At 45.9% G+C, this 12,060-nt stretch overlaps 1 protein-coding gene across 1 annotated transcript in view; it reads left to right on the top strand.

The window, feature by feature from the left end:
- Positions 1-278: 278 nt before the first annotated feature.
- TREH (trehalase) overlaps positions 279-12,060 on the top strand; it is a 54,462-nt gene continuing 42,680 nt past the window's right edge. The window contains exon 1 of the mRNA XM_073656663.1: positions 279-401. Coding sequence (XP_073512764.1) covers positions 400-401 — 2 coding nt within the window. The 5' untranslated portion in view covers positions 279-399. The remainder of the gene's footprint in view (positions 402-12,060) is intronic.

Below are 12,060 nucleotides of genomic sequence, written 5' to 3'. Positions count from 1 at the left end.
ATTTCCATTGATGATTTTTGTGTGATTTTGTTGTCAGCACATTCAACTTTGTACAGAACAAAGTATTCAATGAGAATATTTCATTCATTCAGAGCTAGGATGTGTTATTTGAGTGTTCCCTTTATTTTTTTGAGCAGTGTATATAGCAACTATAATATGGTACTGAATCTTTTAGATAATTATATGGTTACATTACATTTTACCCTTTTTGTATTGAAACCTTACACCCTGCTGCAGAGCAAATTCCAGTCCAGGATTTGTCTCTTCCTAGATCTACCAGCAGTCACATGACAGATCAGCTGTTGCAGTCCCTCCTGTGCATCAGACATGGCTGACTTGTCATCAGGTTAGGAATGTTTGCTCAGAGCTTTTCCCTCCTCCCTGTTGGGACATTCGGCCATGTAAGTATTACCCGAGAGATATCCATCCATTCCTTCTGTAATCTATGACTTATGTGCAGTCACATGACCAGAGTTCTGGACATTGTCCTGCTATAAGTTTTTCTGCACTCTCTTCTATATGAGTTTTGTTGCTCTAGAAGTTTCCCTTATTAATATGTATGTATTTCTGTAACAGTCTACAATGTGGTTTCACTTTCTGTACTGAACACGAGATCGGGGCTCCAAATACACCACTTAGTAGGCGGATTCAACAGCCGAGTAGCGTAATCATTGACATAGATTTTGCATTGTGTTTTACTAAGCTTTTCAGGCAGGGTACACCTTTTGTATGCTGCATAAGCCATCCAAAACGCGCTAGCTAAGATGTATACACAGGCTTCATATGTGCATTGGTTAGGCTAACTATATGGGCTCTATATATGGATTTTAACATGGTTGGAATAAAGCACAAAATACTTCAGTGCAGAACTAGATGCTTCGCCAGCAGCGCTGACTAATACGGTTAAGTGTAAGCAAGTGACCGTATACAACGCGCACACAGGGACAAGGTGGAAGTAACCAAAGGAACTGTTTATGTCCCTAACATGAGAGGAAATAGCAGTAACAATAGCAACAGTAAATAATGCAGAACAGGGTAATTACAGCATGAAATATACAATATCAGGTATACAATGAATAGAGATGAGTGAATCCGAACACTAAAGTTCAGGGTCTGTATCGAACACCTAGTGTTCGTGCCTGGACTCCGAACACGGACTCTTGTGTGACAGCACAAGAAACACCAGCCCTAATTGGCGATAAGTTCATTGCTGCAGGTCCGAGTGCAGCGGTTCCCACACTGTCACATAGATGACAAAAAGGTTACCGCTGATCACAGACATCGACTGATGAGAGTATTACCCTCATCATCCTACGCCTGCTCTCACTCATAGCAGGTGTATGATGATGGGAGTATTCACTAGCCGTCGCCTGTGCAATGAAAAAATGCATAAAAAAAAAAGACTTGCAGTCCCTCTATTTTTGCCAACCAGCGCAGCACCAAGCTGTCAGCTTTATCATGGCTGATTATCAAGAATAGAGGGGTCCCACACCGTCTTTTTTTTTTTTAAAAAATATTTAAATAAATAATTAAAAAAAACGGTGTAGGATTTCCCCCCCAAACAGCCAAGCTAAAGCGGACAGCTGGGGGCTGGTATTCTCAGACTGGGAAGTGGCCATGTATATTTGGCATCCCCAGCCTAAAAATAGCAGCCCACAGCCGCCCCAGAGAAGGTGCATCTATTACATGCATCAATTCTTGCGCTTTGCCTGACTTTTCCCACTTGCACTGGAGCGGTGGCAAGAGGAGTAATAGTTTTGGGCTTGATGTCAGTTGTTTATGGCCGCTGACATCAAGCCCATGGGTTTGTAATGAAGAGGCATCTATAAAACACCCCCATTACTGCATTACTAACCCCATAGTTAGATTGTAAAAAATACCCACCCGGAATAAAGAAATTGAAATAAAGACACTGACCCTTTTATTCTAAATAAAACAGAAAAGTTATACTCACCTTTCCGCCAATAATCTATTGATGCCCATGTCCCTTGTAAAAAAAAATAAATAAAAAAAATAAACCATCATATTCCTCACCTGTCCGACGAGAAGACAATCCATATCTGTCCCACAACGATCCAACTGATTTTTATAGTGGTCACATCAGTGATGAGGCAGCTATCAAAGCCAGCCCGCTCACACTGAGACAGGAGCGTAATCACGCTCCTATAGTGTGTAGCACTCCAGTGAGAAAGGTCACTAGAGTTCAGAGCTGATGAACCCCGGGCACCTCAGTTATGGCACTGCTCGCTGCATGAAAAAGTTCACATGCAGCGAGTGGTGCCATAAGTGAGGTGACCGGGGTTCATCAGCTATGAACTCCGGTGACCTTTCTCTCAACAGCTCAGCATTACACACTGCAGGAGCATTATTACGCTCCTGTTTCAGTGTGGGCTGGCTGGCGTGGATAGCGGTTGCATCACTGATGTGACAGCTATCCAAATCATCTGGATCGTCGTGGGATCTATATGAATTATCTTCTCGTCAGACAGGTAGGGAATATGGTGGTTTATTATTTTTTTGTTTTTTACAGGGGATATCAGTGGATTATCTTATCGTCAGACAGGTGAGTATAAGTTTGCTTTTTTTATTTTTATTTTTTGTGATTAAATGGGTGAAAGAGGGTGGGGAGGTTTATTCCTACTAAAGTGTCTTTCTTTCAATTAAAGGACTTTATTCTTGCTGTGTCTTTATTACAATCTGACTATAGGGATAATAATGAGGGTGTCTTACAGATGCCTCTCTATTACTAACCTGTGGGCATGATGTCAGCTGACATTACAAAGCTGACATCAACCCCACAACTATTATCCCACTTGCCACTGCACCAGGGCAAGTGTGAAGAGCGAGGCTAAGCACCAGAATTGGAATCTAATGGATGCGCCATTTCTGAGGTGGCTGAGAACTGATATTTTTAGTCTGGGAGGGGGCCTATATTTATGGCCCTTTCCTAGGCTATTAATATGGGCCCACAGCTGTCTGTTTAGCCTTTGCTGATTATTGATTATAGGGGCACCCCATGTCATTTTTTGGAGGGTCTCCCCTATAATAACCAGTAAAGGTTAAGTAAACAGCTGTGAGCTGATATTAACCCTCCGTCAGGGGCATTATGTTTCATAACGAGTTTAGGGGCATTGCGCCTGTCAGGCACAGTCTAGAAAATTGGCTATATTTTCCTTTTTTTTAAATTTCAATGCTCTAAAAGTGATCAGTTACCTTAATAGGAATGTAATAAATGAGAATACACATAATCACACAGCCTTTAAAGTTAGGAAGGTAAAGGGAGGAGGGTGTTTCCCAGACAAACCACTGAAAATAGAGAAATGAAACTAAGTGAGCTGCGCCTGTCAGATCAGTTGCCCCTGACAGAGGGTTAATAGCCTGAGAACCTTTATGGCTATTGGCTCCTTCCCAGAATATTAACATCAGCCCCCAGCTGTTGGCTTTCCCCCTGCTGATTATGAAAATTACAGGAGCAGCTGCAAGGCCCAGAAACCTCATGGGAAACTTTGAGGGACATTTTAAGGTTACTGGAGGTTTCAGCTGCTGGAACACCTGGAGGCTGTGAACTAAGGTTATCTTGGGTATGTATTTTACTGGACTGGACTAGAAGTAGCTAGCCTCAGTTTCTGTGAGGGCACTGTTACATTTTTTATGTTATTCATTTACTTCCTATTTTACCATGATTGCTATGGTGACAGAACCACTTTAAGTCATTTTCCTATTCACATTTGTTTACTTCATAGACTGGGTTATCAGGGTGGACTCACCTCAATACTCGGTAGGGTACTGCCTCACAGTGGTAATCTAGTTTGTTCTTGGGCCATTTGGCCCATCCTAGCATATGGTCCCCCCAGCTGGAGCTGCTCTTCCTGCGTTGGGGACCTATTCGAATGTTCCACTTTTCGAATCTTCTGCTCTACCTGCCGCCTCATTGTCTGAAGTCAGTATCTATGTTCTTGGACCCAGGTGTTGGGCTACTTCCCGGATAAGTGTCTTCTGGATCCAGCTCCAACTCTATAATCTCTTGACCACTCCAACCGAACAGCAGCATATATGGTATGTGTATCGTAGTTGCGTGGAATCAATTATTGTACACCCACCCCAACTCAGAGATTAATTCGGGCCACCTCATTTTCTTGTTGCAAATGTTGCAAACATTAGAGGAAGACAAGGTTCTGATGAAGCGTTCACAAGCTCTGTTCCCCTGCAGAGGTGGTATGGTGTGTCTGGGATTTATTGATACCGTAGAGGTGATGCAACTCTTCTATTACCCTTCCTTGTAAGCAGGCCCTTTGGTCTGAGTGAATTCTCTACGGGCACCCATATACACGAATGAAGTCCTGACAGATGGCTCAAGCCACTGCTTCTGCTGTTTGGTTCCGAATTGGGGTCAGTCATCGCCAAGAAATATTTGTAGGCATTGTGGGACATCTAGATCATCAAGTAGTCGACCATGAACACCTCCAAAGTGTGGAGGTCTGGATAGCTTTGATAGTAGCCCTCTGCTCTGGAGGTTTAGTTAGCTCACACTGGCAACATCTTTGGCAGGTCTTTTCGACCACTTGTCATAGTTGAAGCCAACACACCAGCCGCTGCAACCATCGGAAGGTCTTCTCAGTACCAAGGTAGGCACTCTTCTCATGAGCTTCTTTGGCTAGGCTGACCACTATAACCCTTCTGGGACCACCACTTGCCATGTGTCATCAAATTCTTGAGATAATTGGATCCTCTGAGATAACAACCCGTTTCTCATGAAGAGCCTCTGCCATTGGCCCAGGATCTTCAGCGTGATAGCGGGTAGAGCTGTCCTTACCTCTTGGTCAGGTTTCTGCCCCAGAGTGACCTATTTTCTCAGCTCTGCTAATTTGAGGTCAGGCTGCTGTATGTGCACCTACTCATCTCTGGGGTGGCTCAGAATTTGGGTAGGTCTGGATTCCTCATTGGGCAAGGGGATTGTTATCAGTCCACACATGTTTTTCTTACCCCGACAGGTATTCTGAAAACTTTTCAGTCATAGCCCACACCAGTGCCAGCAACTCCAACTTGAACAAACTGTAGCTGTCCAGGTTATTCTTGGATTCCCTCAATGACTGGATGGCGTATGCGATCACTCTTTCGCTTCCCTCTTGCACTTGAGCCAGCACCGCCGCCAACCCATACAAGCTCCCATCGGTATACAGCACAAAGGGCTGGGAGAAATCAGAGTAGGCTAAGATGGGGGCAGCTGCCTATGCCAGAGCCTGGAAAGCTTCTTCTTGCCTGGGGCCCAGCTGGATTGGCTGCCATTTGCTCCCCCGGTGGTCCCTCTCCCTCTGTGGTCCCACTCATTAAGCAGTGCTACAATTTTGGCAAAGTTTTTAAATAAATCTTCGGTAATACCCGGCCAGTCTCAGGAACACCCTCACCTCTCTCAGCATTGTAGGGGTAGGCCATTTCTGTACTGCAGCCACTTTCTCCGTGGTGGGATAGACTTTGGCGCTGGAAACTGTGTGCCAGATATATTCAGTCTCCCTCGAGAACAAGTGACTTTTCTGAGGTTTGACCTTCAGATTGTGCCTTTGATGCTGTTCCAACCAAATAAGATGGTCTTCAAAGGTGAGTGCGTAAATTATGATGTCATCAAGAAATATCAGGGTCGCTTCAAAGTTCTGGTCCCCTAGGCATCTATCCATCAAGCACTGAAACGTTCATGGTGCATTTGTCAACCCAAAAGGCATCTGATTAAACTCAAATAGCCCCATGGGGAGGACTAAGGCAGTCTTCTGCCGATCCTCCACAGCCACAGGAACCTGCAAGTAGCCACTGACTAGATCAAGAGATCAGAAGTACCTAGCCTTTCCCAAGGTTCTTCAATCCTTGGCAAAGTGTAAGAGTCCCGTATGGAGCAGGCATTCAGCCGTCGGTAGTCTACACAGATTCTCAATGTTACTTACTTTTTTCAAACTAGCACAATAGGCACAGCCCAGGGACTATGGCTCTCCCATATCACTCCATTTCGCAGCATATGTGACAGTAATTACTTCACTTTCTGGTACATTTGAGGTGGAATTTGCTGATATCTTTCTTGGATAGGAGCAGTAGTTCCTTTGGGCATCTCGTATTGTCTGGGTTTGGTGCACCCAAAATCGTCTTCATGCAAACACTCCCTGATACCGTTGTAGCAAATTTTCTACCTGCCCCACTTGTCTCACGGAGAACTCCATGATGTTGACTTTGGGCTTTACACCGATCTTCCTTGGCATTGAAGGAAATCGACAAATTCTACTGGTCCCCCTTCACAGACGTCAAATCTATAGCATGGGCAACTGTGAAGTTTTCCGGCATCACGTACACTTGAGCTACCCCCCTTTGTCGGGTCAACTGCTGGCTTGTTTCGCTTAACTTTTTACAGTATATGGGTACGCATCCTTGACTTACCGTGGCTAGGGTGCGGGCAACAAGCAGTCCTGGGGTTGTTTTGTCACCTTCTGTAGTTTCAATTTGGACATCCACTCCTTCTAGCCACACATGGGCCCCCACCGGCATAGTGAATACGGTCTGTTCCAATGGTGAGGTCACTGTAGCTTCTGGGGGCACCACCATCTTACTAAGGTGCTGGGAGGTGGCTAACTTCTGGATTTGGCTGACCCGCACGAGCTGCTGGAACACTTCCTTACTGTCGTGATAGCGATTTCCTCGGGTCCAACTGTATGGACGGAACGGAATAAGCGCATGGGTATGTTGTATAGATCCGTGGTGTCACCGTTTATGTCCACTAAAATTCTTATTATTTTATCTATGGTGTCATGGTTCTTTGGCTGGTACATGACCATATGTTGTGCCTCTCCGTCCAGGGTCAATAGGCCCAACTCCGCCTGTATGGCAGGGGTTATAGAATACACGCATAGCATGCTCTTCAGTTGCTCCACCCAGTTCCATAACAATAGATTGCTGGCATCGTCTGGGCTCTGGGTTTTGACCGGCACGGGTCTGGTCTGTGGGGCTTGATCAGTGTAGTCTGGTCTCTGGAACTTGCCTGGTGCAGGTCTGGTCTTTGGGGCTTGTCTGATATCATCTGGATTCCGGAGCTCATCTGGCGCCGCAACATGCTTTGCTTCCAGGCGCACCACAAGCCGCTGGTTCACGCTTCCTGTCACGGCCTTGCACTCTAGCCTCTGCGTCTCCTGTGACACACATCCTGTCCGTCCCTTTTCTTAGCGCCAAATCCGCTCCCGTTTTGGCGCTGGCATTTTATGCCAGGGAGCTGCGTCATCAAGGTCACCTGACCCGGTGTTCCATCTAAACTTGTCCCACTGAAACTCTCCCTCTTCTGGTCGGTTCCGCAGGTTCCCGTTTGGACAGTAGATGGCAGTCCTCAAGTACAAATGCCACACAGCACTGGGGATTATTAACTTTATTTCACACCCTCTTACAGAACCACAACATACCTCCCTAGAGATGACAAACACCACAAAGCACATAGTTCCTACTCAAGAGTACTAAGCACATACCAGAGTGCAACACATGCTAGTGGTTACCTTTAGTTAAAGTTCGATTGTCATTTGTGCCTGTGAGAGGCGCTATCGCTGACAGCTCTCTGGGCATCACGTAACCTCTGCTGCAGCCTCCTCTTACGCCCGCTGATGTCATGTCAAGTTCCCAGAGGTGTGACCTAGTGACACTCACCCCCTGATTGACTGGGCGGTGGGCAGCGTTTCACTGCACGGCACAGCCCAGTATCCAGCGCGCGCTTTCCCTTCTTCCTCTGCTATCATTGGTCGCTAGTACGCTGTGGATACTGGGCTGTGAAACGCCGCCCACAGCCAAGTCAATCAGGGGGGTGCGTGTTACAAGATCATGCCTCTGGGTTCCCAGAACTTGTTGTGACATCAGCGCATGTCAGAGGAGGCTGCAGCAGGGGTCACGTGATGCCCAGTGGCACAAATGATAATGGAAGGTATTTACAAAAACACTTCTTTCCAATGTTTAAATCGATGGGGGCATTATTTATTGTAGTGGACAACTAATTAAATTGCCCTAGTCTTCAGTCTACAATCTTCATTCCAGTGGTGTACCTCTAATAGCGGCAGACCATGCAGTTGCTGTAAGGTTCATTACTTGGGAATGTTCAGTGCCAAAATCCCACACCCATTCCCTCCACACCCATTCCCGGTGTCTTGATTTCAACAGTATTGGTATTTTCAGGTTGCAGATATAGTGAAAGATGGAACTGTAGGCCCCCAGCTACACCATCCAGCCTGTGCATCTGAGACTGAGTGCAGGCTAGGTGAATAGTTAAATTTTTTGTTAGAGATTACTTGTGTTAGGCACACTGGGCCTATTAATATATGTAAAGTGAGTCTGGCCTCATACTATATGTGGGGGCCTCATATTGTGAGTGGAAGGGATTGTTGAGGCCTCATACTCTGTTGGGCGACTGTGGGGGCATAACACTTTGTTAGGGAATCATACTATGTCAGGGGATTGTGGGAAAATCATACTCTGGGGCATCATACTGCGTGGACAGCACTGTGGGAGGTTTCATATTATGTATCATACTATATATACAGTACAGACCAAAAGTTTGGATACACCTCATTTAAAGATTTTTCTGTATTTTCATGACTATGAAAATAGTACATTCACACTGAAGGCATCAAAACTATGAATTAACAGATGTGGAATTATATACTTAACAAAAAAGTGTGAAACAACTGAAAATATGTCTTATATTCTAGGTTCTTCAAAGTAGCCACCTTTTGCTTTGATGACTGCTTTGCACACTCTTGGCATTCTCTTGATGAGCTTCTGGAGGTAGTCACCGGAAATGGTCTTCCAACAATCTTGAAGGAGTTTCCAGAGATGCTTAGTGACGCGCCCCCTGGGACATATTCCTTTTTTTGAGGGGAATACCCGGCACCGGATCAGATGGGGGGGGGGGGTTGTAGTCTCCGAGCGGCTGTGACCCGGTCCCGTGCCCAGGGCGTCAAGCTCAGTGTGATGTGGCAGTTCTACAGATGTTACTAAAGTTCTTTTGTGTCGACTACGCCACCCGTTGTGATGCGGTCACTGTGGCCGCCGCTGCAGCAGGGTCCGCTGAGGCTGATGGTGGGTGCGCAGCTTGGTGGGATAACCCCCAACGGGAGGGGTATAGCCTCAGGGAGGACAGGTGCAGAGGATGGGGGTTGTGGTGGTGCAGTGCAGACGGCAATGAAGACAGAGTCGGGTTGTGCAGTTAAGGGTGTTTACTTACTGCAGATGTTGTACTGGTCACTCCAGCTCCGAGTGACCACCCGAGCCGTGCTGCGTCCACCAGGTCCTGGATCCAGCCAACCCCCAAACAAGTCCGGAGCGTGGCCCTGAGCTCTCCTTCTGTCCCGTTCTCTGGCCGTCCCCACCAGTAATCCACCTAGGTCCAGCTCCCTCGGGCCTTCTGTTGGGACACCCTTGGCCCTGGGTTCCCTGACCCTTCATGTGGTGTGCCTTCGGGGTGGATGTGATGGGTGACCGTGGCAGACGCTGCCCACGGTCTCCGGTCTCTGGCTGGGGAATGTTTTTACCCCCACCAGCTTGGGTTCCGGTACCCTGATGCCGACTCTTCACCCGGTGCTTTTAGTTGGGATCTCAGAGTCCTTCTCTTCTGTGCTCTGGGTCTCTCTCTTTTCTGCTCCTCTCTCACTCTGGGTCTTGGTCTTTCTTCTCTCCTCTGCTCCTGACTTGTTCCCTGCAGCTGACTCACTTCCTGCATCTGATCCTCTGCATCTGACCCTGATCTTAGTTGGTGCCCACCTTATATACACCCTCTATGTGTGAGCTCAGGTGACCAGCACCCAATGAGCTCCTATCTTTACCCAGGCTGCTCCCCCTATCTGCCCCTACACTACATGGGATGTACCACCCCCCTCCCACTCCAGCCAGGAACAGACTCGGTCGTACCTGCACATTTCCAAGTGGGAGTACCGTCGGCCTGTTCCCCGGAAATGGGATGTGTGTAGTGCATGCAGCCCACCGAGCTCAGTTCCACACTCCATCCTTACCCGGGAGTGGAATATCACACCTCTGGGTTGAGGTGCAATACCCCTGTAGCAGCCGAATCCTCAGGGTGCTACACTTAGCACTTGTTGGCCCTTTTGCCTTCACTCTGCGGTCCAGCTCACCCCAAACCATCTCGATTGGGTTCAGGTCTGGTGATTGTGGAGGCCAGGTCATCTGGCGTAGCACCCCATCACTCTCCTTCTTGGGCAAATAGCCCTTACACAGCCTGGAGGTGTGTTTGGGGTCATTGTCCTGTTGAAAAATAAATGATGGTTCAACTAAATCAAACTGGATGGAATAGTATGTAGCTGCAAGATGCTGTGGTAGCCATGCTGGTTCAGTATGCCTTCAATTTTGAATAAATCCCCAACAGTGTCACCAGCAAAGCACCCCCACACCATCACACCTCCTCCTCCATGCTTCACGGTGGGAACCAGGCATGTAGAGTCCATCTGTTCAACTTTTCTGCATCGCACAAAGACACGGTGGTTGGAACCAAAGATCTCAAATTTGGACTCATCAGACCAAAGCACAGATTACCACTGGTCTAATGTCCATGCCTTGTGTTCTTTAGCCCAAACAAGTCTCTTCTGCTTGTTGTCTGTCCTTAGCAGTGGTTTCCTAGCAGCTATTTTACCATGAAGGCCTGCTGCACAAAGTCTCCTCTTAACAGTTGTTGAAGAGATGTGTCTGCTGCTAGAACTCTGTGTGGCATTGACCTGGTCTCTAATCTGAGCTGCTGTTAACCTGCGATTTCTGAGGCTGGTGACTCGAATAAACTTATCCTCAGAAGCAGAGGTGACTCTTGGTCTTCCTTTCCTGGGGCAGTCCTCATGTGAGCCAGTTTCTTTGTAGCGCTTGATGGTTTTTGCAACTGCACTTGGGGGACACTTTCAAAGTTTTCCCAATTTTTCGGACTGACTGACCTTCATTTCTTAAAGTAATGACGGCCACTTGTTTTTCTTTACTTAGCTGCTTTTTTCTTGCCATAATACAAATTCTAACAGTCTATTCAGTAGGACTATCAGCTGTGTATCCACCAGACTTCTGCACAACACAACTGATGGTCCCAACCCCATTTATAAGGCAAGAAATCCCACTTATTAAACCTGACAGGGCACACCTGTGAAGTGAAAACCATTTCCGGTGACTACCTCTTGATGCTCATCAAGAGAATGCCAAGAGTGTGCAAAGCAGTCATCAAAGCAAAAGGTGGCTACTTTGAAGAACCTAGAATATAAGACATATTTTCAGTTGTTTCACACTTTTTTGTTAAGTATATAATTCCACATGTGTTAGTTCATAGTTTTGATGCCTTCAGTGTGAATGTACAATTTTCATAGTCATGAAAATACAGAAAAATCTTTAAATGAGAAGGTGTGCCCAAACTTTTGGTCTGCACTGTATGTATATATATATATATATATATATATATATATATATAAAAATATAAATATATATATGTTATGACATGTTGAGAAAGAAAATGTACCGTATATTTCGATCAGATTTGTTTTTTTGGCAGGTAAGTGATCTGCTATGGTTATTACATTGATTAATGATATGGGTCAATGATGTGACAACCATATCACATCTTATAAGTCATTTCCTTACTAACCCCCTGAATCTACAATTCACTGGAGATATTCAGAGTTTAATATTTTGGATTTATAGAGGTTTTCCATTACAATGCTATTGATAATCTACCTTTAGGATTATTGTTCTTCAGCTTTTGTAAAATTTTAGCGTTCTGTTTTCGCTGAAAGCTGTAACTGTATTATTCAACTAAACAGGGCTTGCAAAAATGCTAGTACTTGCCGCAGAGACAACCCCATTCACAGAGTTGACTTTTTAGCTATAGAAATTTCTACAATGGAGTCTTTTTGATCTTAAGGGTAAAGTTTCTCCTTAAGGAGACTTCTAAACTGGTGTAAGGAGACTTATAGGCCATGCAATGCATATTGGGAATTATAATATGCTAACAGTGGCTTCATATAGGAAGAGATCAGGGTCTCTAGTGCATCCTATTGGAGGTAGCAATCCTTT

Source organism: Phyllobates terribilis, unplaced genomic scaffold (genome assembly GCF_046119375.1).
Source record: "Phyllobates terribilis strain yellow unplaced genomic scaffold, ASM4611937v1 Scaffold_12__6_contigs__length_324123572, whole genome shotgun sequence".
NCBI lineage: Eukaryota > Metazoa > Chordata > Amphibia > Anura > Dendrobatidae > Phyllobates > Phyllobates terribilis.
Note: the sequence above shows the minus strand (reverse complement) of the source record. Positions and strands in the feature narration are given on the sequence as shown.